Below are 24,910 nucleotides of genomic sequence, written 5' to 3' on the forward strand. Positions count from 1 at the left end.
GCTTGTTACGGAAAGTTGAGAGCTTGGCGCGCGCAGCTGTTCCGCATCACGTGCTCTCGTGTCGTCGCGTGCTGCAGGTGTTGATCCCGTTCAACACTAAGCACTCGTTCTCAATCACTTCTACACCTCGGATCATCATGGCACCAGGAGAACGCTCAGAGGAAGTCTGGCTATGGTACACGGCAGTATACGAGGCGATTCAAGAGGTGCCGTCTGGCAAGGTCACTAGCTATGGTCATATTGCCAAGCTGGTAGGAAAGCGTGCGTTGAATTACCAGATGATGAGGACTACTTGCTGACATGATTCTTTGGTCGTAGCCGAATGTCCAAGGTAGTACATGGAACAAGACACTGTCATCATGTCGCAACACGGCTAACGCATGACGTCAAAGACAAGTCGGGGTGTGTCTCAAGAACCTGCCATCGCCATCGGCTGATAGCAGCAAGAAGAGTCCTACGTTCCATAGCCGCAACGTGCCTTGGCAGCGCGTGATCAACGCCAAAGGCGGCATCAGTCCGAGGTCAGCGCCTCCTGTTGCCATGACGAGGCCTTGTTGGCTGCCATTCGATTGCTGACTGCAACAAAGAGGACCGAGCGCAGCGGCTCAGCAAGCAGATGCTCTGCGGAGGGAAGGGGTCGAGGTCAGCCAGGATGCCATGGGACAGTACACAGTGGATCTAGGAAAGTACGGCTGGTTTCCCGATGTCCTCCCCAGCGAGGCTGGCCTGGTCGAAAGCAGCGACGAGGAGGACGAGGAGGAGGCTGCGTACCATAGCTGAAGCATGCGCCTGAGGATGCGGCTGGAACGGCTGCCTTGTTCAACCATGGTAATTACAACAGGTTACTATTCCAAGCTAGCAGCAAGTGCACGGCCACAGCGGGCGAGTCCGGGCTCTTATCAAGGCTGCGTGGTAAAAGGGCGTCATGTAATAAGCTGGGGTTGTTGGGATGCATGCCGTGACTGTTGCTGTCTGAGGTGTGGAGGGCCGATGTGGGGTCGGCGATCGGAAGCCGGAGCACGGCTTGGGGCGCTTGAGAGCTTGAGAGCTGGGAGCTGGGAGCTGAGAGCTGGGAAGCTTCACGCATGTCCCTAGACACCAACCAGGCACACGGCAGCCTTCAGCTCGCCCACGTTGGCCACCCAAGCCGTCTGAAACCGCCATGATTGCATCATGAGCAGCAGCGTCAAACCGGATGCGCTTCGGGCTAAAGCGGGAAATGGGCCTCGGCGAGTCGGAAGCTAGAAGCTGGGTCATGAGCTCCCACAGCTCCCCTTATCAGGAACCACGACTAAGGCGGGGACGGTGCCTACGCCCTTGACGACATCAAGACGGCGCGAGTAAACAACTGCCTGGCCCGGACACGAGCCGTAATCTACCATAAGAACCTGCATAGCCACTCGCGACGCCCGATCAGACCTCATCATCCTGAGTCACTTCTTGGAGTCATTCATAAGACAGCGACTAGTCATCAGCCGCGCCTCCCTCTATCCGCCCATATTACCTTGCCATACCTGTCGTGCCTGTCACTTCTTACTGTTTACTCCCTCTAGTTCACCTAATCTACCTGCTAGCTTCAGCATACACACTCACACACTCCCCGTTTGCGCCCTACCAGCCAGTCACTCTACATATCAGAGCCTCGATTACCGAACCAAGCCGCAACACCGCCATGTCGACTTCCCAGACCTTCACCGGCGACCTCCGCAGCGATGCCAAGGAGTTCAACCGCGACAAGAACAGCAGGGCGAAGTGGGCGCATGGACAGTCGTTCGGCCCTGGACGGCGAGAGGAAGACGGCAAGCCGCGCCCGGCTAAGCTGTACCCTCACGTCAAGTAAGTTGCCTCTCTTCTCATGGATGGACCATCAGGACTGACGGATGCAGGGCATCGTCCCACGGCCCCATGAAGGCGCGCGCCGCCTTCAACAAGGACATGGCTTCCGCTAGCGACGAGTCGTCGGCTGACGAGGACGTTGAGCACCCGTCGACTGCGCCTGCTCCAGATGCCGACATTGCCTACTCGTTCGATGCCCACCGGGGTCCCAGCCACGGCAGCCAGATCCTGAACTACGCTCTCGAGAAAGCTGTTGAGCGGTTCGAGACCAAGGAGACGGAGAAGCTGGTCAAGAACGAGTACGAGGTGCTTGACCTGTACGACGAGACGCCCCGGCCCAAGCGACACGTGGCTCCTGAGGATGACGAGTACGAGTTTGTCGATGCGTGACTGCGTCCATCGCACCCGTTCTCTTGTCGACTCTTCTTCACATGTTTTGCATCCACAACTTCTTGGCGTTCTTTGACATCTGATATCGACTCGGCTTCCGGTCCTCTCATGCATGTCTACATTTGTATTATGGCCGTTGGCAGCATCAATAGGTGAGCGTCTGGCGCTTTTCTGAGGACTTGAGCAGCCATATACCCGTCTCGGCTTGCTTGCTTTTAGTTTGGGGTAACGGCTTTACCCTTTGTGTTCTGGAGGCTCCATTTCGTAGCTGCACATACTCACACAACGTAGTCGGTAGTAATATCACTAGGAGCGGCATGAATTCATGCCGTTCACACCGAGTTTTGAGCGACGTTCATTGCGTGCTTCCCAAATTGGGTGAAAACGCGATGGCGTATGCATGGGGTGACGCTTGGCTGGCGGCTGATTAGTCTACGTCATCGCCTATCGGAGACCAATGCGCGCCTTAGGTCTCACAATTCTAGAATCCCAAGGCTTGCGACAACCATTGACGTGACACGCCAAACTGAAAGCTGCTGCAGCAACCAATTCTCGTTCCACAGCATCGGGACACTAAACACGACTTGTCTGCCCCTGCGTACTCGGCTTGCCACGAGCACAGCCCCCTTTCGACTCTTTTATCGCCCGCGGCCTCGTTGATGGCGCGCTGCTTGGGGTGATTCAACCGACATAGCCATCAACAGTCAACATGACAGTAGCCGTCGACAACCCACCACCACCACCACCACAGCACACGAGCACCCGCCCCCGATGGGTGCTCCACGTCCAGGCGCAGTTCTGGCGCGTTCTCATGGGCATCGGCATGATGCTCCATCGTCTCGCCCGACCGCGACCACCCAAGCCGGCCTTCCATAGAGACATCGATGCCACCGTCTCGCCTTTGAAGGGCAAATTCCGCCTCAATTTCTACGTGCCCAGGGAATACAAGAAGCATAAGAAGCTCAAGGGTACTAAGAAATACCCTGTTGTTGTCAACTTCCACGGCGGCGGCTTCGTTCTCGGAACCGCACACGACGACGCGCGCTGGTGTGGAGTCGTCGTCGATGAGGTTGGAGCCGTCGTCGTCAGCGTCGATTATCGCCTTGCGCCCGAGAACCCGTTCCCTACAGCCGTCGAGGACGGTGCCGACGCGGTGCTCTGGCTGGCACAGCATGCCGATGAATTGATGCTCGACGCCGATCGGTTCGCTATATCGGGCTTCTCCTCAGGAGGCAACATGAGCTTTACCGTTCCGCTGTGTCTGCAGGGCGAGCTCTTCGATCGAACCACATCTGGCGCCAAGATCATCGATGGCCGCGCCGGTAACGTTCCCAACGCTGTCCTCCAGCCTCCCTCCGCATTCGGCCAGAACCTCACGCCGAACGGCTCTCGCGTCCCTCTCGTGCGCCAGAAGTCTCGCCTCGATCGTATTGCTATGCTCCGCCAGACAGGCGCGTCTTCGCTATCCCTAGTATCCTCGTACAAAGACAACTCGGGCGTGTCAGTCATGACAGAAGCGTCCAACACTGTTCTCAAGATCAGAGGCATAGTATCCTTCTATCCACCTACTGACTATACACAAACTCGCGCGCAGCGTCGAGAGACCTGCTCAAGGGTTGACCAGAACCTTCCCGCTGTCTTCACCGATCTCTTCGACGACTCCTACCTCCAACCACCCTCGCTCGATCTTGCACACCCATGGCTCAGCCCCGGCATGGCACCCAAGCACATGCTTGAGGCGCTTCCCGACGACATTGTCCTCTTCTGCTGTGAATGGGACATGCTTCTCGCCGAAGGTGAACGATTCCGCGATCGCCTACAAAAGGATCTTGGAAAGCGTGTGCATTATCACTGTGTACCCGGTGTACCGCATGGCTGGGACAAGGCCCCCAACCCTCTTAGGGAGAGCCCCGGTGCTCGACAGCAATACTTGGTAGCGTGCAAGGAGCTGAAGCGCATGTTTGACATTGAGGACGATGAGCAAGACTCACATCAAGACTTGCCATGTAAACAATATCACAAAAGTGTGGACTTGGGCAGATCGGGTCAACAGGCGCAGGCTCTAGTGTAAGCTGTAACATTACGTTTTTTTGTTAACACTTGGCCATGAATTTTCAAGTCTCATATCGGCGGCGTTTGATACGTTTTCGAGACCGAACGGACTTTGGCGTTTCTATGGATGCGTGAATTCTCTGTCAATATATCTGTGAGGCAGGATGTGTATCATGTGTCTAAATGCAGTACGATATCGTCTTTCGTTAGTCCCTTGGGATGCTTCACGTCTGTACCGTCATTGGCGTTTCTAGGTACTAAATCGATTCGGTTCACTCCAGTATGCAAAACAGTCGAGCAAAAATAGTGTTCCGTCATTATTACCCTCCAAGAATAGCAATCCTCTGTACATGTACAAGTTGGTATCTCAAGACGCCCAAAGTAAACATGTCTGTTCAGACGGGACAAACAAAAGATTACATCTGATACCCATGCTTCACAAACTCCTTCTCCGTCCACTCCCATAACTCGTTTGCAAGTTTATCGTTGCTGAGTATCGCTTGCGTGAACTCCTTGCCATTACCAGCAGACGTGTAGAAAGCACCATTCTTGACCTTGTCCCTGGGCGCCGTGCTGCTCCACAACTGCACTTTGGCGCCATCAGGTATACTAGTCATAAAAGGACTGCACACAAACGAAAGCGCCATTCCTAGCAATGGCTTCCTGGTCTTCAAATTGTCCCAGATACCCGTGTTGACGACGCCGGGATGCAGAGCAATGGACATGATGTTTGGGTATTTCTGTGCGCAGACCTTGCTAAAGAGATAGTTTGCTAGTTTCGACTGGCCGTAGCGAGCCACGGTGTTGATGTCCTCGGCGGATGTCATGAGGGTAGAGAACTTGATTCCTTCTTCGGGTGCTTGCTTGAAGAGTTCGGAGCTGAGGTTGATGATGCGGACATCGCTGTTTGGTTGCTCGGCGGTTTTCTGCAGCAGTGGCATGAGGAGCCGGGTGAAGAGTGTGCATCCCATGTAATTGGTACCGAATTGGATCTCGTAGCCGTCGCTGGTCACGCTTGCGGGGTTTCCGCTGGTTCCGGCATTGTTCATCAGGATGTCGAGCCGTGTGTTCTCGGCCAGGATACGATCCGCGGCTTGCTTGACGGACGCCAGAGATGCAGTGTCCAGCTCGAGGTAATGTATCTTTCCCTTTGCGACGGGGACTTGTTGTTCAATCTCTTCGATGGCGGCATTGCCTCGCTTGCTGGTTCGGGCGGCGAGATAGACTTTATCGGGGTTGTGCTTGACAAACTGGAGGACGCTCTCTTTTCCGAGACCACTGCTGCCGCCTGTCACGATAATCGTCTTTCCCGACAGATCAGGAATGTCCTTTTCGGGATTGAAAACCATGTTGAGGGTTGGCGGTAGGTAGTAACTTGTGCGGAGTGGTGAATTGTCAGATTCCTGAAGACAATGGCTGAGCAGAAAAGATTAGCTGTTGTCAAATACTGATAGTTGCGTGGTGTAGTTGGGCGGTGAGGACGGAAGTGGTGCTAACCTTATATACTTGCTTTCAAACACGACAACGGTAGACGCCGCTGTTACCACTTCGCAGTTTTGGTCCGAAAATTGGCAATTACAACCTAAACTGGAAGACCTGGTTGATCCATGGGACAAAAGCCACAAGAGAAATCCAATTAGTGGTCCTGTCGGTCTGTTGATAGAGTTTCGGCTAGACTCGTCGCCGATCGGGCGAAGGTGTCTCCGCTATTCTTCTCTCCATAGACATGACCGTCGTTCGGTACGGTAGTTCTTGTGGTCAGCTTGCGCTTGAGGCATGTGATGGCTGGAAGGTTCACTAGTATCCTCCTTCCCGTCGGTTGAGGCGCGCATTGTAACGACGCGCCAGCTCGCCAAGTCATGATCGAAACCATACAAAAACCAAGGTTTCTTACATTACATGTTTGGGGACGGCCATTCCATCAGCCTCGACATGCATACAAAGTCATTACAAACCTGGGAAGATTACTGAACAAATTCTCTCCGGACGCTCTTCGGAGCCCCCGCAATTCTCTCCCAATGCCCGCATGGACACTTTGTGAGTTGCTTGATTAGTAAACACTCTCGCGCTATCTAGAAGAGACGTTGATAAGTATTGGAGAACCTCGCTGATAAATCTTAGCTATGCGCGCCAAAATAGGTGCATACGATTTGGATGCATGACCTACATGTGTTGCTATTTTGAACAGCAAGCAGTCTGTTGACTTGCTTTCCCGTGCCACCCTTTACAGAGGACGACGACACCCATACGACTCACGGCACAAAATTATCATGAGAGACTCGCGCAAGTACGAAAATGAGAAGAAATGAGCACGCGTGTTGTGCAGCACACGAGTAAGGAGAAAGCGACCAACAGCAAGAGCCGAATGTGACCTCGAGTCCGTTGTGATCTTCGCATGTGTTGCCAGACGGTGGCCAGAATGAAGAGGAGAGATATTGCTGATCAGAAGGATATCAGGTTCGCGATTCCAACCTGCGATGCGCTTCTCCTAAGAGGTAAACCGTGTCTCCCTAACATTTGAAGGCTGACCAGGCTAGGTAGTACATCGGTCGCTAATACACCTCGCAAGACTCTGCATTTGACACGCGTCTTCGTGTGCACTCGAGCATAGTGCGACGGCCAGCATCAAATTGTGCTTCAAAGGTTCGAGAACGGTCGTTCGATTGTTCGCACGGTGAGCTTGCGAAGCGGCGTATCGGCACGCTACGCGAGTATGCCCAGGTGCTGTGGGGTATGGCAGGTAAGATGCTTACACTCGCCTTCGGTATATCCTCTGGATTGAGGATACACAGATGGGATGTGTTTTACATGTACGGAATATTAGCCGCCTACACAGCACTGCGCGAGTGCCTGAGGCAAGGCCGTTAGGTCTTGTTTCAATCTTCCGTCGCGCGTATACATGCCTGGCTCTGATTAGGAAGGCGGCGAGACCTCGCGCGCAATCTCTGGGTATTTCCGAGACGTCGCGCCGTTATTCATGGTGTGTTGGGGCCTCATTTCCCGACGATCACAGGCGGGCGAGCACTTGGTGCTTCACCGCAGCCAAGTGCCGCCGTGCTTGCCGTTGTACCTGTGTGTGTCTCTTAGAAGGAGGTCTCGTATCGCACGAATACACCTCAGCTCTGTCGTCTCGTAGCACATTGAGTTGTGGGCAGCCTTGACTGCTGGACAATCTTACCACGGCCAGTGATGTCGGTCAGATCCTCTTGGCGGCGGATCGCGAAATTGCTCCTCGGCCCAGCGTCATCTTGAAACCAGGTTTGTGCTTATCCACAACTTCTTAGCCCTGCAGCATTTGTCGCTTGTTCCCCCGGCATCGCTACCCTGCAAACACATTTACGAGGTTATCCTGACAATGTTCATGGGTATTGTTGGCGTGGCAAGCCGTGCAGCCAATCGAATTCACCCATCTCACACAATGTGCATTACCCTGACCCTGGTCTCGTGACGGGTTCTCGACTCTGCAATTTCTCTCAGACGCGCAAAAGTGGATTGATGATTGCCGCTGGTATGATGACAGCGATGTGTGGAGGCGCCAGGTTCGTTTCCTGGCGGACCGGTGGTGATACTTGCGCAAATCCCTCCGTTCTTTGCATCTCTTCTTCTTCCAACCTTCCCACGACTGTGTCGCGGCCTGTTCCATCTTTCTGGCTCGATAGAGCCGTCCATTCCTTTACGCGTGCGCTCATATCTTCTAGTCTTTCCTTCAACCTCAATTTACCTTTCCGATACTCTAACGAACTTGAAACTCAAGATGCCCGGGATGCTTACAAGGTCGAAATCACTGAGGTTTCTAAGAAACAATCGCAGGGACGCCACGGAGCAAGACAATGGGGTCTCAATGCCGCCCGTTAAGGGTCCTCAAACAGACTTTGACAAATACAAGGCAGCGACTTCCGATTCGAGGACTGAAGGAAATCTAGGAGTTCCGGACATGGCAAAACGGCCAAGCACGTCAGGTGGACCTGGAGAGCGTCCACCCATGTTCCATAAGAAAACAAATCCTGTACCATCGATCTATTCTCAGGACCATATCCATTCCTTTCAATCGCCTACCACTTCGACAACTGTACTCTACAGTCCGGACGCCACGAAAGAGCAGGGAGTAATTGGTATCGCTCTTGGGTCGCCTACCTCCAGCACACACTGGAAAGCGTCGTCTCAGGTGGCGATATCAACAATAGATCCCAAGTTTCCTGGTTCTCCAATGGCGATGCTCAGCCAACCCAACGAGTCCTCGGTTTCCCTGACCAGCCGCCCAGAGGCATCAAAATCGAAACTCAGTCGATGGAAGTCGTTATTCCGTAAAGCACCTCCACCGCCAACGGAAAAACCCTCCTTCTATCAGCTGGCGCAGACCGTTACTGCAACACCTCGCGCAGACAGCCACCATGATGACGAAGCACTCGAGCCTCAGGCATCTCCATCAGAGGAAAAGGAGAGGGATAAACTGCGCAGCGTGTCCCCGCCTACCTACCGGCCCAACATCAGAGCATCACGCAAATGGGCACCAGGGGAGTTTGATCCGCCTCAATCGCCGCCAGAGACATCTGCAACCAGGGAACGGGCAGTAACGCTCGGAAGTGTCCCAGCACAAGGACCTAAAAAGTCCATGCAACGTTCTTTTACAACGCCAGATCTAGGAGAGCGAGACATGCTAGACGACGCCCCACCTGTGCCACAGGTTGATGTGTCGAAAACCAACAGTAACGCGGCACCGCAAGGTCTGACCAAGTCTGCTGACGATGGTGGGCCTCTTCTTGACGTCAGTCTTCCCGACATAACGATGGAGAGATACAGTGTCATGTTCGGAAACCTTTTGCAGTCAGACCCTAGCCGATCATCCCTCTTGGCACGGCGACAAGGGAACGCTGAGAAGGTCAAGCCATTGCAGGAGTTGTCAGCAGCGGTATGTACTCCAGGGGTTGGGCCACATCGGACCTCAGCTAATAGCACATTAGGACAAGACAAACAACGAGACTACTGCAGATTACGGTCTTCAACGCAGTGTAACGTCGCCTACTCCAGCGTCTAGTTCACCACGACTCTCACTCTTCCCCTGCGCCAACCCGAACCGCGCTCCATCACCTCTCGCTGGATCCATCATGAACCGCAGTAGGAAGGATCTCAAACGATCTAGAACAATGCCCACGAAAACTCCACTTCAGCAATCCTTTGCGCAAAATGCAGAGAATCCAACGATACAGATTGATTCTGCAAAACTGATGCCTGCCGCATCTCCGTACCTGCAGCCATCGTTGACCCCTACTTCGATCCGCAGCTTCGAGTCAGAGGCCGAATCAATCACAATCATAGTTGCTCAGACATCACCGGCTCGTCCCAAACCCATCAAGGTACATATCGATGAGCGAGAGCCCGAGTGGGAGATTTGCTCCAAGCCAAACAAGGCTGAAAGAAGTGAGAGTCTGATGCCCAACAGTGTGCCAGGCACCCCACTTTCACGCTCTCCTTCACAGAAACAGCCAAGAGTCACGAAACTCAGCGCCCTCTCATCACACCCGGCCTCGGCTCCCCTCGATGCGCCCTCGCCTCTCCAGCGATTGCAGAGTCTATCAACTCCACCGCATTCTGCCAGCAGACTTGGTGAGAAGCGTGCAGAGATTCAAGCGAGAAGAAGGGAAGGAAGGACGGAAGAAGTCGCTGTGGCGAAAGCCATGGTCGGCGTTGCCAGGAGTGTATCTGTCAGCAGAACAAACAGCCCAAGAGCTATAGTTCGTACCATGACAAGTCCACATGAGGATCGCGTTGTGGACCGATTGGCTCTGACGCCTACGATGGTGGAAGTCAGGAATCGAAAGAGCCAGAGAGTGCAACTCGAGGATGCCTAGACTTTGTGTCTTTCTTCACTTCTTAAAACTCCTTTTTTTTTCAACCCGAACTTTTTTTCATATGTCTGTCAACGTTGACTCGCGTTTCCAGCGATCGGGACTTGGTGTTCCTCTGGCGTTGCGCGCTGACACAGTCTGAGTTGCACATGCACTCGCCTGTCATTTGGGTTCATGCGGTGTGTTTCTTGTAAGCGGGGGTCGTTCTGGTTGCATTCTCTAGGAGATCCATGGGCTTCCTTGTGTTCATATATATAGGGATAAGAATGATCCTAGACATACTGCTGGTCGGTTTGAAGGAGCTAGATGGAAAGAACTGGTGTTAGGCGGAAAAATGGCATACCGCTGAAAAGCCTCCAGGCTTTTGAATGATACTTTCTGGCTTGCACCAATACGTCCATTGCTACTGCGTTGCTTACTGCAGCTTGAGAGCAGCTTGAGAGCTTCAGACTACTACTGTCTAAGGCTGTGTGATCGAAATCCGAGTTCCTAGAATGGGGCCAACCGGTGAACTCCACGGATGAACTGCATGCCTTGCTCTGGGAAAAATGTCAGCTTTACGCGGATAAATTCCTTACAGGTGTGGATTGGTGTCGGGTGTATCAATTTAAGAGAACATCCTTCTGTATACCTAGATCATGGCGGTAACTCGTCTCGGAATCTCAATAGGGCACATGTGCGACGTGGTGGCCATGGCGCGAACGACCCCGCTCGCGACATCCCGCGACAGCGCGACAGGCGAGAAGGCGCACTCTCATCTCCTCTCGCCCGTCCATACCAAGCTTCAATGGGAGTCACCAAGCTCCAGCCTTTTGCCCCCAGAACCTGAACCTCACGCGCAGCATTATGTTCGTTCTATACAAAGATGGACTTGGGGCGACTTCGAGGAGCGCAGGCCATCATCAGTCCCACCTCTTTACTAGCAAACCTCAAGCCACCTCCAGTACGATAAGCCATCCTGCTAAGGACACAGTACATCTATTGGATTTCCAGCCGTACTAGTCGCAAACATGATTGCAAGAGAGCCATCGGCCAAGTCTTCCGTGCTGTGTGATACATGATGCCATTCGCTTTCAGGTTAGGCGACACCACACAGCCTGCCTGGCGCTACAGCCACAGTTCCGTCATTGGAGAGACCTCCCCAGATAGCACAGTGGCCGCTGCACCTCGGTCAAGCAATACTGTCGCCTACTGCTGGCTCACCCAAGGCCTAGCCTAATGTACACAGCGGTCGCATGCCATCCATCCTGGCTCGAGTGAGGCTGAGTACCAACGACATGGGACCCTCTCCAACCTTCCGCGCAGCTTCCCTTCTAGCTTTACAATCATCTCACTTTGTTCCAGCATCAGTGTTCTTGATCTAGACAGAATCGTCCCCACGCGACGGCTCGACGCCTAGCTCTGCTTGCTCTCGCGCTGATCAAGCAAGTACCCTGGAAGGCTTACCACCGCACACGACTGGATACTCTCTCAGGCTTAGTGAACCTGGTCTTCGAAAGTCCGCCGGAACTGCCAGTTTGGCAACCACTCGGCCTTGACTCTCTTCGACTCGACGAATAGGATTCCCAATCCAAGGCTACGCGCCAATGGTATTGGCACGAGCTGGACGCGCTGTCTAGCCAATCCACAAAATCCAACGACTGCAGCAGTGGGAAACAAGCATTTTGAGGATGTCCGGTCTTGAAGTAAGTTGATATCTTGCGTCCTTGACATCGTTCTGCAGCTCTATATATATCCTTTCCAGCCTCTGAACTGGGCACACGAATACTCAATGTTCACGAAGAACAGCCTCACTCTTTGGCTGTTGCTTACTGTCACCTAGATTGTCGCAGCGGTTTCCGCTGTGGTGTCTGCCTTCCATGGTGGATCAGAGCTGCTCAAACTTGTCAAGCAGAAGCGTCGCGCTCGTAAAGCCCTCAACCAAGCTCAACAAGACTGGCAAGAGGAGCAGCTACAAGCTTCTTTGGTGGCAGGGGAGCAACAGATTGATCTACGGTACAAACAAGATCAAAGAGAGCTAGGCGACTACGTTCGCATAGGAGATGGTGAGTTTTGTGATAGAGGGGCGTTCAGCAGGCTCCAGGGCTGACGTTTACGCAGATACTGCTCGAGAGCGCCTTTACCACATAGGATTCATGCTACAGGCTCAGATCATCAATAGCTTACAGCAAGCTGCTACGAAGTAAGTAGTACGCCAATCCTTTATTGGTGTAATGCTAATATTCTACATCCAGTGGAGTCTTACCTCTCAATTTACATATTTTACACGAAGCCTCGATCACGAAACGAACAGAGACACTGACGACACTGGACGAATTGAAGCAGAGAATATACATAGCCAGGCCTATCGTGCGGCAATTGTGGCCGCTTGGGGAGGACCATACGGGCGCAACTATGCGGACCGCGCAAGCGCATGATTACGGCAAGATCCACCAACTATCGGACAACTACCCTGCCGCAGCTCTCCTTTCACAAATGGATCCCGGAGGCACGGGACATACTTTGGCCGACTATTGCACGAACAAAGCTGCCAGAGATACGTCGAGCAGCTCTCGGCTGGCCTACACTCCTGCTCAAGCTGCAGATCCGGACTTCACTTTAGCTTTGGATGGACTCCGCCCTAGCGACCGTGCATCTATTCTGAGAGATATCCAACACATGATAAGTTCTTATCAAGGACTCAGTGTTGAGAACGAGCAAAGATCACCAGGAGGCCATTTGCATAGCGGAGGCCATCCTGCCAGACGCGATACCCTGACCATGCTCAATGACAGAGAATTATATGATGAAGCGATGAAAGAGAAAGACCGGACCCTACCCCAACGTCCCTATGGTCCGTTGTTCAATCAAACCTCTCCCATAAACAGTCCATATCCCCAGACACAAACGAAAACGAAATCACTACATCCTCGATGGTCGGACGCCTCTAGCTCAGCGCAGTCAAATGCGGCTTCCCTCGGTCGCAACAGTTCCAATTCATCGCAGGGTGATCATGGCCGGCCTCCAATGTCGTTATACGATCAACATGATGAAACCTATAGAGGCTCACCGTATGCGTCTCCCTATACAACTGCAGAAGACAGATATACACCATCACCTATTGCACCACTGGCACCGCTACGTCCTCAAACTAATGTGGCATCGACCACTTCTCCCAAGAATGACGCGGAAACACCAACACATATGCCCTGGCCCGGATCGCGACAGCACCGAGATTCTTCCCCTCCGCTGCAGCCTATGTCACCAGTACAATATAACCCATTACAGCCATACAACGTGCCGAACGAAGAGGATGATGTGGACATTAGTAAACCAACACACCCTCAGTATTACGTGACACCTCCAACAGAACGTGGTACATCTAGTTTACGCAGTAACAGCGATTCCCAAACGACTGCGTATGCTCCCCTGAACGCAGCTTCTCCTTCTTCGGCGCTAGGGTCTACAGCTGTCTTCCGCCCTCGACACGCTAGCATCACGCCCTCTATCGCCTCGTCCGACAGTAATAATTCTGCTCCGATCGGTATCCTTCCAGGCCATCGTATGCGCAACAGCATCAGATCCGATACTATACAGGGCGGACCTGCTGGCGGAGAAAGAATGATGAATGGCCGCCCGAACAAGGACAACGATTATTGGGGGTTCTGTAAAGGTGCCTGGGCTGTAAGAGAGGACCCAAAGAAGGGCATCACCGTTCGCACTCAGCCCATGGGTTACTATAATACAAAACAAACCTGGGGCTGTAAATCATGGTAGGTTATGACTGTACGAAATGCTTGCAAGACATACACTGACTTGGTACCTCTACATTTGCAGCACCTTCACAGGTGACGTCTTCACTGCCCCGCATCCCACCAAGAAGGGCAAAACTGTCGAAATTGTGGACCCCCGAGTCAAGATCTCCATGTCGGGAATACGTTATCGATGGATCTTCCTTGCCAAGTCCCATGTTAAGAAGAAAGCATCAGACCCTAGCTCGAATGACGACAATTTTGGCTGTGTGCTTTGCCTAGCACAGGACAAGGTAACGGGGGTTTATGGCGGCGTAGAAACATTGATGAATCATATCGCGCTTACGCACGTGGCGGACATGAGTGAGCAGACAAGGAAGAAGGTCAACTGTATTTTGGGCAGAGTGGCAAAGTGCGATGAGGAGTTTGACATCAACATACCAATTTTCAAAGAGGCGGAGCTTCCCGGTTAAGATAACCGGGCTTGAATCTTGGTTCAGGAGAAAGAACGGCGTTCCGGGGATGTGTATGTGAGGATACCCTTGTTTGATTGTGCTACAATGTAACCTGAGCGTATCAACTGCGTCCTGTGTCAATATACTATAGAATCAAAACACTGCGAAGCCCTCTGGGCACGATTTGGACAAACGGCGCTCGTTCAAACAGTTTGATTCATATGGGTGGATGATGTATTGTGAAATAAAACTGGTGACACGGTAAATCTAGTCCTCAGACAACGACTTGCCTGGCCGCCAGTTCTTATACCGTTCGGCCTCCGCTGCAATGGTATGAGGAACATGCTGCTGTAGCGCCTGCTCAAAGTGCCGCATATGCACTTTTGCCTCGCGGCTCGGATCCATTGTGTACTCTGTAATCGCCAACTCGATAGCAACAGCGCACAATCCACTGATATCCGCTCCACTGCTCCCTTCGGCCCTCTTAGCAACAACATCTAGATCAACGTCCTCTGCGAGCGGCCTCTTTCGCGTGTGAATCTGCAGGATCTGCTTTCGCGCTTCCTCGGTTGGGAGGCCAATATGAATGTGCGCATCAAAACGGCCTGTGCGGATGAGTGCCGAGTCGAGAATGTCTGGTCGATTGGTTGCACCAATGATGAAGACATCTTTCAGTGCTTCGATACCGTCCATTTCGTTTAATAGCGTGGTAACGACATTCAGGCCGCTATCCTGCGTCTTCTCACGCGATTTGCCAATGGAATCGATTTCGTCGAAGAAGATGATGCACGGTTTTGCTGCGCGCGCTCGGCGAAACACATCGCGGATAGCTCGCTCAGATTCGCCAACGTACATCTTGATGAGTTCGGAACCTTTTACTGCGAGGAAATTTTGTTTGCTCTCTGTTGCGACGGCTTGTGCGATCAAAGTCTTTGCGCAACCGGGCGGACCGTAGAGTAGGACACCTTTACGAGACTGAGGTCCACCGAATTTGATGTCGAGGTCAGGATACTAGATTGCAATTAGTGTTGTGGACATATTGCGGATGTAGACGAAAGAGGAGGCAAACTACATAGAAGACGCTGCAACATGCGAGAAGAATGCACAATTAGAACTTACCTTGAAAGGACGGATAGTGATGGCCTCAAGCACGGCGCGGACATGATCCAGACCAGCTATATCTGTCCACCTGACCTTTGGAACCTCGAGAATGCTATCCTTTAGTACCGTCGGTTGAATCTCGCCAAATACAGCGTCAAAGTCCTCTTGACGCACGTAGTCTGTCTGCTCAAGCTTCTCGCCAAACGTAGTTTTCTCCTCTTCGCCTAGCGACTCGTCTATCTGCTGTTCCCGTCGATCTCTTGCGAGAAGACACAGATCGTGAAGGTCGCGTCCGACGAAGCCGTGTGTGCGCTCTGCTAGTGCCAGAAAGTCAAGATCTCCAAGTCTGCTAGTAGTGCCCAAGATCTGTCGTAGGATATCCTCTCTCTGCTTGGCATTAGGTGGAAAGAGTTCGAGCTTTGTCTTGAAGGCTGACGGTGACCGGAGGCTAGTATCAATGTCGTATATGCTGCGTGCTGCTGCCGCGACAACTACTTGGCTGCCACCCAGTTTTGCTAGCTCTGTCCGCAGCTTATTCACGAGAGAATCAGCTTTGTCGAGGAACCTGTCAAGGTTGTCCAGAAGGATCAAGCTGGGTTGATTTTCACGAGCGTCCTCAAAAGCATCGGATATTGCCTTTGCCTGTGCCTTTGGTTGCGTATCCGGGTCTACGCGGTACACTTCCTGCCATGGACATTCCGCTAGTCGCTCGAGTAGAAGGCTTTTGCCAGTTCCTTCAGGACCGTGTAGTAGGAAAGAAGTAGGACCACACAAGCGGAGGTCGCGTTGATGGGGCAGGGTCTTCGTAAGATAAGAGAGGCGTTTATTTATGGTAGTAAAGTGGCTTGAGAGGCCACCAATTCCATCACACCTGACCTGAAAGTTTTGTGCAGGAGCTCTTGGAGCCTGCTGAGTGGGGACGCCACCAGTGGTGGTGACTTGAGTAATGAGCTCATCAAAATACACCGCGTACTTTTCAGTCGGATGTGGGTCAATATCTTGCACAGTGACGCGCAGCTTCTGGCTCTTCTGTTTGAAGCCTTTCTGCTGAACTAGAAAGCTGCATCCTGGGAGAATGATGTCGGAGTCGACTGCTACGCGGGAGTTAGAACTGCTAGCCTAGAAATATCTATTGACCTACCTAGAGTATGTCGCAGCCAGTAGAGGAGTTGTTCGTTTGAGCTAAACTTGGCAGTCTGGTTCTGAGCATCCGCAAGATTGATCTCTACGGACTGGAGAGGCTTCCAGGAGTCGACCTTTTCGATAAAAACAGGATCGTTGAGAGAAAGATGGTATTGATCTCGCAGGAGATCAGACACCTTGGCAATCGGCTTGTTTCCAGGGTTCGTCTGAGAGGCTAGCCAGGCCACTCCATGCCCTTTGAAACCAGCAGCTGTACTTAGTCGAACGCAGTCACCGTTGACAAGCCCCAGCGCTTTTAGTTCTTTTTGCGACAGATGCACACGGAAAGCGCCACCTTCGAGCGCATTGCTAGGTATGCTAGGCGGATTACGCTCCAGCGGACGCAAGGTGTAGGACGTTGCCGGACTCATGTTATGACTTCGCACTGTGACGAAGGTGGGTGGTGAAAATCCTAGAGATGGCTTGCTGGATTGGTGTGACTCACGTCACGTGCATATTTCATGCTCCAAGTCTCTGAGCAGTGGGTGGATCGAATTCAGTTCCGCCAGTGTCTCCTAGCGTAGCATTTCCAGAATCTTTCCATGCTGCCCACTGGGGTGGAGGGCGTTGGGGTGACTAAGCGAACTGGCGCGCTAGGCCGGATGGACACGCTAGCGCAGCCTGGTTCCGAAGCTTTTGAGTATTGCGCTGGTAAGAAGGCAGCTTGCAATGTAACGAAGCTGCACAATTGATGCCACCGCCGCGCCTTCCCGGACATCTTCGGCCATGTCATGCCTCAGGGACCGCGTACCAGATTCGCTGCGCCCACAGGACGACCTACGCACAATCCTCGACCGCCGGCGATGAGTCCCCGCAAACCACGACTACGAACAGCCACGATGCACAGGAGAAGACTTGGTGGAGTTCAGCTTTGAGCAGAGTTGCGTCATGGAACTATCAGGCATCATCGACCGAACCACGGCCAGACCCACAATCGCAGGATACTCCCATCCCGTACTCAAGCGAAGCGAAAAAGGGCCCATCTGAGGAGCAATCCTCGGAAACTGGGGCTGGGCAACCCGAAAGAATAGTCGAATCTCCGGCGGAGCGTCAGCGAAGGATATTGCATTCGGAAGCACGTACACATGGCGTAGAGGCAGCCAAGACCGAGATTCGAGATCAAGATGTCCTTTCAGTGAAGAAGTCTAGCACTTCTTTAGAGAGGCCATCAGATCAACCATTCGTTCTGAGAAAGATCCCGTCCCTAAGTGACGCCCCCAATAGAAGTGGGCATGCGCGGAAGCCGCAAGCCACCATACACAAAGTCCAAAGGAAGCAACCCCCAATAGCCACCAGCGACAAGGACGTTCCTACAAATCCTCGAACCGATGACATCACAATTATACGACAGCAGCTTCAGGGCTTGCTCGAGCAAGTCAAAGCCCTTCAAATCGCATTGGAAGCGAAGACCGCGGTGGGCCAGCAACCATCCTCAACTCGGCAGGGAAATGACACTCCATCCGTGGAGCCTGCACCGCCTGAGAACAATGAGCAACAAGCTACGTCGATGCAGTCTCTGCTAACGAATAAACCATTGACCAAGGGTCCGGATTCCTTTCGTCATGCTCATGCAAAATCTCGTTTCCCAGGGACTCGCTCTGGCACTCTTTGGTACAGTCAACGAGCTTTGCGTGATGCTGCTGCAACATTGGGCAAAACTGCTACCGAACTGGAGGCAATGTATTCTCCTGCGGTAGCCTCGTTTGCCAGGCATGTTCGCAATCGCCTGCGCGTATTGGATGAAAGCGCAAAACTTGAGAGTGACCAGAAGCTTAGAGCTATATTAGGGTCGTCCTACAGAAACTGGGGCCTTGTTCGGGCAGAAGGTAGATACTCTCCTGAAGTGATCAAACAGCCAGGTTTGCTTCGGAAGCTGGAAGTCATAGATGTGCAGTCCAAATCGTCCAGTATATGGGCTGCTGTAAAGCACCTGAAAAAAGAGCTTTCACTCATCTCGCCAAGGGTTCCAAGGGCACCGTGGCTAGATATCTCCCGATCGAATGAATGGGCCGGGCGATCTCGCGATCATACAGAAGCTACAACCAAGGCTCCAAGTAGTAGCACCGTGTCAAGCAGTTTGGAGAAAAAGAACGATAGCGAAAGATTGACGCGTCGGTTTCATACGCAGCCCCGTTTGATGAAGTCATCAAACCATTTCAATACGACCGCCGAGGACGGTAGCCGGAACAGTACAATAGCCCAGGAAAACTTGAAAGCCGAGGACGAAACATCGCCAGGTTCAAAGCAGAAATTAGAGCGTTCTACAACTACTACTGACAATGTGCCTTCCAAACCAACATCGGATACAGCTGAGCTGAGTGAGCAATCGCTTCTTGAAGAACTCTTCCCTGAAACGAGTAGCACTTCACAACCTCGGCAGCCTGAGCCAAGCGACCGGTACCCAAAGCTCAACCTCCCAGACTCAACGCCTATCGTTCGTCGAGAATTCACCGACCGCACTCAGTCATTCAAAGAGCGAGTGGTTGAATCCATCCAAAAGCAAGGAGAGCAAATTACTGTTCTCCAACTCACGAATTGCAGCACTGAGCTGACGGAAACTGATTTCCGTCGGATCATACCAAAGGGCAAGCACATTGAAGGCTGGCATCGAGATGAGGACTTGTACAAGGTCGTGCCTGGTCGTGACCCAGTGAGTCTGGAGCGCCTGCCCTTTTACTACCTCCTCTTTAAGAATGCAGCAGCAGCTCTTGCGTACCAGAAGAACGCTTCGCGGCTGCACAAGCTGAGCGCTCTCCATCAACCGGCGAATATCTTCTCCGCTATCCCGCCACCCAAGGGGTTCCTCGAAGAAGGCGAAGACATCACGGCCGCTATTCAGTCCTACAACCTCCTACCTGCAAACCACCCCATGAGCCTGAACGTTCTGATGCAGCCTTACAACCCCGCCTTACGCAATCTGATTGAGAGAGGTGGCTACCAGCCCATCGCGCCCCCCGTCGACGCGAATGGAAACTCGATCTGGAGGGTACTCCTGCATATTGAAGGTTACGAGCCTACACCTTCGGACCTTTTCAGGATCTTCGCTCGCGATGCCTACAAGCACGGCATGACTCTTCCCCTCCGTAACGAATCGCAAAAGTCTATTCATCGACTCCGCGAAATGATCAACCTCAAGATGTCGTACAAGGCTGTCTCGTCGAGCCGTCCCCGCGCATACGGCACATTTGATCAGCCGAGGTCTGATACGGAGATGGCATATGATGACCCGGCGATTCAGAGCATGCTAGGTGGTGTGGATGAAGAGAGACCAAGCCAACAGAACCAGCTGATTATGAATCGCGTGTACAATCGATGGGTGCTGGATTTTGAAGACGAGGATACTGCTCGGAGATGGAGCGTGCGGTGGCATCGTAGGATGCTCCCTGAATTGAGCCACACAAAGGGAGCGTGGAGAGACAGTGAAGAGGCTAGGATCTGCAATACTGAACTCCTGTGGTGATGAAGAGGTTGTACAGCAGACTGTGTATATAATATAATGAGTTTTGCTCCCAAACCCAGCTCTCTGGTCGTGTGCGAAGTGGTTGTACGTGGTGGGTAACACCGGGTATCATAATGACATGTCTCCCACGCGCCAAAGCTCGACGATAAAGACTGAGTACTAATGGCTGGCGTCGGCGGCAGTCAGGAAGGCCGGACTCCAGTATTCATTCTCCCCTGCTTGTGTATCCACCCATACCAGACTGTCTGCCATGAGGTCTTCGATGACAGCATGGGCCCGAGGTCTCTCCCAGTTGAGGTTCAGCTGCAGCATGGATACTGTGACGTAGCCGAGAACCTGTATGGCTTCGAGCACCGTGCTCTGGTCCGTGTTCAACTCCTTGGGCACGCTTCTTATCAAGCTTCTGTGTCCAATCTTCATGATGGAGAAGCAGGACCCAAGCGGAGCGAGCGAGTCTACAGCGCGCTTGATGTCGTCATCGCTGACTTGCATGCTTCCGCCTATGCGCTGTGACTTGGATATACGTGCCTTGAGATCCGAAACGCTTATCAGCCCGCCGTTCTCCGACCTCGTAGCGCGGCACTCTTCGACAATCAGGACGCCCAGGTTGAAGTAGAAGTCATTCACGCTCCCGCCCAGCAGCTGTGCCCAGATGCTCTCGCCACCTGCCCCAGCCGCCTTGCCGTCTTTGCCATCTCGGTGATACGACGATGCGAGGAAGTCGATGTTCAGCGCCGAGCACATGCGCGCGAACTCGGCGCGGAAAGCGGGGTTGGCGCGTATGTCCTTTGAGTGTGTGACGGCGAAGTTGTGGACGAGGGACTGGAAGACGGAGAGCTGGGTCGAGAGCGAGTCGGCATTGCGTGTGCGGAGCGTGGCGCCATGGGACGTGTAGTGGTGGTTTTGCAGACCGCGTGAGGTGAGCGAGGAGAGTCCCGGGGCGCGGCGGCGGTCCATGGTCGTCGTCGGTGTCGTCGTATTCGCGCGCGTGCTCGTGCGTCTTCGAGGGGGTTTCTTCTACCTAGTGACTTGGTAGCTCCGGCGAGTTCAGCCAGAACGTCGACGTGATGCAGGGTCTGTCGAGTAATCCGGTGCCACGGTAAGAGCTAGAGACTATGCAAATGCACCCCTCAGCTGCAATGGCCACCGCGTCTGCGCCGCGTCTCTTGACAAATGCTCAAGAGCTTCGCTACTGGTAGTCGGTCGGGGTCAGGTGGTTAGACGAGGCAGATGGCCAAGACGTTGCGCATGCAGATCGCATCTAGACAATAAGATGCTTGCCACAGAGCAGCTTCTCGTCAAGGAACACCCGTCAATCACACAGTTCCCTCCACCACATGCGGAGTCGGGGGAGGTCGTCATGCCGAGCCGAGCCTCATGCTAACTCAATGACGTATGGTGCGTCGTTCGGTGAGTTATCGGGCCCTCTTTTCCGGTACAGGGCATCAGATGGCCATACGTTACCTGATGGCTACTCATGCGACAACACAATCTTAAGCCCTGGGCGCGGCGCCTTGACGCAAACTCCTTCTTTTCTGTCTTCTTTTCCCTTTTTTTCTGTACTTTGGTGACTCGATCCATTCATCGACTGGACCCTGGCCCACAGCTAGGCTGCCGCAATCTCACGTGTATTAATATTTTTGCGTCTTACCCTTTCTGGAATTTATGATACCCCATTTCTCACCTGCTCGAGTAGAGCTCTGCGAGAAGCCTCTCCTCAAAATTCTACGACATTCCTGGTTCGAGGAAATCTTCCGCCCTAGAATGGATCCCTCGACAATTAACAACTGCGTGCTGCTGCTGAATCTGCCGCCAAAAGCCCTTGCTGGCATCGACCTACTCTCCTTTACAACATCACCACGTTTTCAAGGTGTCAAGAATGTTCCGCCTGGCCTGCATTTCGTCTTCACTGCAAGCGACAGCACCTTGTCTGTGAGACATGGCGCATGGTTCTACGTCACGCCTGGTGTAGGCTCGCCACAGGTATTCGTCAAGAAATGGGACGAGAGTGCCGAAGATCTTGTAGCCGAGACCTCGCAGACAGAAGTGTTGCGACACAAGGCAAATCTTGGAAGCATATGGAAAGATGGCCTGACGCCATATCGCCAAAGTGTGCAGGAGGGGGATTCTGGAGCCGAAGAGGGCTGGTCCGAGGAGTCTACAGATTGGAGCAAGCTTACATCACAAATTACACCTACGATGCTATCGAGAATATGCGGGCTGAACCCCGATCACTGGAACTTGACGTCCGCATCTTCTGCTACACAGGATCTGGATAACATACCGGGCCTGGAGACTAGCAATAGCATGCTACATCCCGAAAAAGAGCTTCGCTTCTTGCCCATCGATCTCAAAAAGACGTGGAGAGAAGGCGCGACTGGAAGAGAACGCACGGAAGCTGCACAGGACCGATCCTGGTTCCTTGGAGATCTTATCGACAACCATTGCCAGGCAGGTGACTTACGGGGTAGAGAGAACGAAATCCTGGGCGAGCTGCAGTTTACTTTCCTTATGGTCTTGACGCTCAACAACAACTCCTGTCTCGAGCAATGGAAACGACTTTTGCGACTCTTGCTCACTTGTCGCCAAGCAGTCAAACAGCGGTCCCATCTGTTCCTCGACTTTTTGAAATGTCTACGGATACAGCTTAGTCATTGCGCCGACATGGAAGGTGACTTGTTCGATATGAACGACTTGGGTGGGGGCTTCTTGAGGCCGCTCCTCGGCCAATTCCGTAAAGCTCTCGACGATTTTGACGGCAAGTGGAAAGCCGATCTGGTAGACGAATTGGACGATCTGCAGGAATACATGCAGGAAGAGTTTGGATGGCAACCCGAGGGCTCGTATCTGAAGCGTGGTATGTTGGAGCTAGAGGACGGCGAGCGGGTAGAGATGGAAGTCAACGGCGCAGATGCAGACGACGAGCTGGGCGACTACGCACCCACGATCGTAGACTTGACTCCAGAGCAGCAAAAACTGTTAGTCGGGAGCGATATCGGTCAGACACAGCATACAGACGACGAAGAGTCAGAAGACGACATCGATCTAGACGACATGGATACGCGATACTGAGGCGTCAAGTAGACCGTGCATGACCGGTGAGATTGAAAGAGAAACTGCCAACCCCCCGCGCACTCTATTTTGTTGCGCTTAGTGAACGCCACAAGCGGCACGTGGTCGCAAATATAGGCGCCTGCAGGAACAACCAGCCCCGAGCGCTAGTGCATACATTTCTTGTACCCATGTGTTGATTGCAGTTGCGGACTGCACAGCCTTACGCTTAATAGCAAATGTCATCATAATTCAATGTACTGTTCAGTCTGGAGCGATGTGGCTAAGCAGACGTGGCGAAAAACCATGCAGATGTCCGTTGCGGCGCAGCTGGTCAGCAAGGCGTTTCGAGGCGACTATGCACAAAGACGAAGGTGGTGAAGGTTTGGCCCCCAAGCTCTGGCACAAACTCGGGAAATTGCAGCCTTGGCTCGCTGTCCCCTACCCACGCTATTGACCCTCTCCCATGGCCAACGTCGCCAACGCCCATCAACTTATCCCGAATGCAGCCTGCTAAGGCTGCAACGCTTCCAAGTCGTGCCATACAGTCATGCTACGTGTCGGAGCTTGGGGCCGCTCATTGGTCTCGATCGCCTTGCTAGGAGCCTTGCGCGGGGAGTACGGCGACTGATCTTCACGCGAAATGAGGGCTGTGCTTGCGATACCCGGCCTTGAGCCCCCTTGGCCATGAACACAAGCGATATGGAACGCCTTAATGCTTTGATAAGAGTCATGGCTATTCTCATATCCAGTAGACCGCTGCTCCAACACACTACTCGACATCTCGGAAGATTTTCTCACTACCGCGACAACTAGGCTTGACATTCCGTTGACTTTGACGATACAGACCTTCACAATGGAGAAGCAAAACGGTAAGCATTTACTTTCCATGCGGCATTGCGCTTCAAGTGCATACGCCTCAATGCATTCCAGAGACTTTGCATAATCCTTTGGAGTGCTACGCCGCTCTCCAGCCTCCAATTCCAAATCTCAAACACAATAGTTCGCCTGCTGACAGTCTTCAAGTACCCATGCAGCAATACCCTCAGTCACCAGACATGACCGGCCAACCGCCCATGTATCCTCAAGATCCGAACGCGCAGCAATACCAACAGCAACCAGCCATGTACGCGCAATACCCTCAAGGCATGCCCGCCGGCTCGCCGCCACCCCAACATCCCCAAGGCGCATACATCCAGCCCGACCATGCTGGCGTCCAGCCTGGCATGCCTCCCCAGCAACAAGGCGGAGCCGTCTACCAGAACGCAACCCCAATCGCGAGCCTAAACCGCGGTCCTGCACCTGCAGACTGTCCTGCGTGCGGACAACGCGCCATGACCAACGTCGCGTTCGAGACGGGAAATTCTACACACGCCTGGGCTCTCGGTCTGTGCTGCCTGTGTTGCTTGGGATGTATTCCTTACGTGATGAATTCGCTCAAGGATGTTCAGCACAAGTGCGGTCGCTGTGGTGTGCTGCTTGCGACTTGGCATCGCAGCGGAACCACCGAGGTACATATCCACTCTTAGACCATGTGGGGATCGTAAGTCGTGGCATATATACACAGTAGAGAGCGGGGATGTGGTTTTGAGATATTTGAAGGCGGATGATACCCAGTGGGAGTAAGGAGCGTTGGAGCGGCTGGCTGAAGGACGCGCCAGTTGGCTTTAGGGGCATGTTGTGCTCATTGTGATTTTTCTTACGCGTTATGCATAGTTGTTGTCATACCCAGATTTGATTGTGTTCGGAAATTACACGTATTTTGTTGCTGTACTCAAAACCGGTTGTGTGATGCAGGCAAGTTTC

At 53.0% G+C, this 24,910-nt stretch overlaps 11 protein-coding genes across 11 annotated transcripts; 8 read left to right on the forward strand and 3 right to left on the reverse strand.

Annotated features, from left to right (window-relative positions):
- Positions 1 to 137: 137 nt before the first annotated feature.
- ACET3X_000945 (uncharacterized protein) lies at positions 138 to 780 on the forward strand (the record flags this gene model as incomplete). Its single annotated transcript, XM_069448297.1, has 4 exons — positions 138 to 261; positions 319 to 331; positions 393 to 521; positions 588 to 780. The coding sequence occupies 4 exons, from the start codon at positions 138 to 140 to the stop codon at positions 778 to 780; spliced, it is 459 nt and encodes a 152-aa protein (XP_069311187.1).
- An 892-nt stretch (positions 781 to 1,672) lies between these two features.
- Positions 1,673 to 2,226, forward strand: ACET3X_000946 (uncharacterized protein; the record flags this gene model as incomplete). The annotated part of the gene is made up of 2 exons (XM_069448298.1): positions 1,673 to 1,836; positions 1,887 to 2,226. The coding sequence occupies 2 exons, from the start codon at positions 1,673 to 1,675 to the stop codon at positions 2,224 to 2,226; spliced, it is 504 nt and encodes a 167-aa protein (XP_069311188.1).
- Positions 2,227 to 2,935: 709 nt separating this feature from the next.
- On the forward strand, positions 2,936 to 4,297 carry ACET3X_000947 (uncharacterized protein; the record flags this gene model as incomplete). The annotated part of the gene is made up of 1 exon (XM_069448299.1): positions 2,936 to 4,297. The coding sequence occupies one exon, from the start codon at positions 2,936 to 2,938 to the stop codon at positions 4,295 to 4,297; it is 1,362 nt and encodes a 453-aa protein (XP_069311189.1).
- A 397-nt stretch (positions 4,298 to 4,694) lies between these two features.
- ACET3X_000948 (uncharacterized protein) lies at positions 4,695 to 5,627 on the reverse strand (the record flags this gene model as incomplete). Its single annotated transcript, XM_069448300.1, has 1 exon — positions 4,695 to 5,627. The coding sequence occupies one exon, from the start codon at positions 5,625 to 5,627 to the stop codon at positions 4,695 to 4,697; it is 933 nt and encodes a 310-aa protein (XP_069311190.1).
- Positions 5,628 to 8,485: 2,858 nt separating this feature from the next.
- ACET3X_000949 (uncharacterized protein) lies at positions 8,486 to 10,127 on the forward strand (the record flags this gene model as incomplete). Its single annotated transcript, XM_069448301.1, has 2 exons — positions 8,486 to 9,187; positions 9,240 to 10,127. 2 exons carry the CDS (start codon positions 8,486 to 8,488, stop codon positions 10,125 to 10,127), a joined length of 1,590 nt encoding a protein of 529 aa, XP_069311191.1.
- Positions 10,128 to 11,794: 1,667 nt separating this feature from the next.
- ACET3X_000950 (uncharacterized protein) lies at positions 11,795 to 14,328 on the forward strand (the record flags this gene model as incomplete). The annotated part of the gene is made up of 6 exons (XM_069448302.1): positions 11,795 to 11,809; positions 11,947 to 12,169; positions 12,225 to 12,306; positions 12,359 to 12,957; positions 13,474 to 13,876; positions 13,941 to 14,328. The coding sequence occupies 6 exons, from the start codon at positions 11,795 to 11,797 to the stop codon at positions 14,326 to 14,328; spliced, it is 1,710 nt and encodes a 569-aa protein (XP_069311192.1).
- Positions 14,329 to 14,577: 249 nt separating this feature from the next.
- ACET3X_000951 (uncharacterized protein) lies at positions 14,578 to 16,964 on the reverse strand (the record flags this gene model as incomplete). The annotated part of the gene is made up of 3 exons (XM_069448303.1): positions 14,578 to 15,321; positions 15,430 to 16,502; positions 16,553 to 16,964. The coding sequence occupies 3 exons, from the start codon at positions 16,962 to 16,964 to the stop codon at positions 14,578 to 14,580; spliced, it is 2,229 nt and encodes a 742-aa protein (XP_069311193.1).
- Positions 16,965 to 18,730: 1,766 nt separating this feature from the next.
- Positions 18,731 to 20,053, forward strand: ACET3X_000952 (uncharacterized protein; the record flags this gene model as incomplete). Its single annotated transcript, XM_069448305.1, has 1 exon — positions 18,731 to 20,053. The coding sequence occupies one exon, from the start codon at positions 18,731 to 18,733 to the stop codon at positions 20,051 to 20,053; it is 1,323 nt and encodes a 440-aa protein (XP_069311194.1).
- Positions 20,054 to 20,212: 159 nt separating this feature from the next.
- Positions 20,213 to 21,010, reverse strand: ACET3X_000953 (uncharacterized protein; the record flags this gene model as incomplete). The annotated part of the gene is made up of 1 exon (XM_069448306.1): positions 20,213 to 21,010. One exon carries the CDS (start codon positions 21,008 to 21,010, stop codon positions 20,213 to 20,215), a length of 798 nt encoding a protein of 265 aa, XP_069311195.1.
- A 544-nt stretch (positions 21,011 to 21,554) lies between these two features.
- On the forward strand, positions 21,555 to 23,343 carry ACET3X_000954 (uncharacterized protein). The gene has a single exon (XM_069448307.1). It carries the CDS (start codon positions 21,719 to 21,721, stop codon positions 23,123 to 23,125), a length of 1,407 nt encoding a protein of 468 aa, XP_069311196.1. The 5' UTR covers positions 21,555 to 21,718; the 3' UTR covers positions 23,126 to 23,343.
- Positions 23,344 to 23,960: 617 nt separating this feature from the next.
- On the forward strand, positions 23,961 to 24,633 carry ACET3X_000955 (uncharacterized protein; the record flags this gene model as incomplete). The annotated part of the gene is made up of 2 exons (XM_069448308.1): positions 23,961 to 23,976; positions 24,131 to 24,633. The coding sequence occupies 2 exons, from the start codon at positions 23,961 to 23,963 to the stop codon at positions 24,631 to 24,633; spliced, it is 519 nt and encodes a 172-aa protein (XP_069311197.1).
- Between the last annotated feature and the right edge of the window lie 277 nt (positions 24,634 to 24,910).

The sequence above is a fragment of the Alternaria dauci genome, chromosome 1 (genome assembly GCF_042100115.1).
Source record: "Alternaria dauci strain A2016 chromosome 1, whole genome shotgun sequence".
Taxonomy (NCBI): Eukaryota; Fungi; Ascomycota; class Dothideomycetes; order Pleosporales; family Pleosporaceae; genus Alternaria; species Alternaria dauci.

Excerpts from the sequence above, each read along its gene's own strand:
- ACET3X_000954 (XM_069448307.1), top strand. The coding sequence starts at position 21,719 with ATGATACCCCATTTCTCACCTGCTCGAGTAGAGCTCTGCGAGAAGCCT.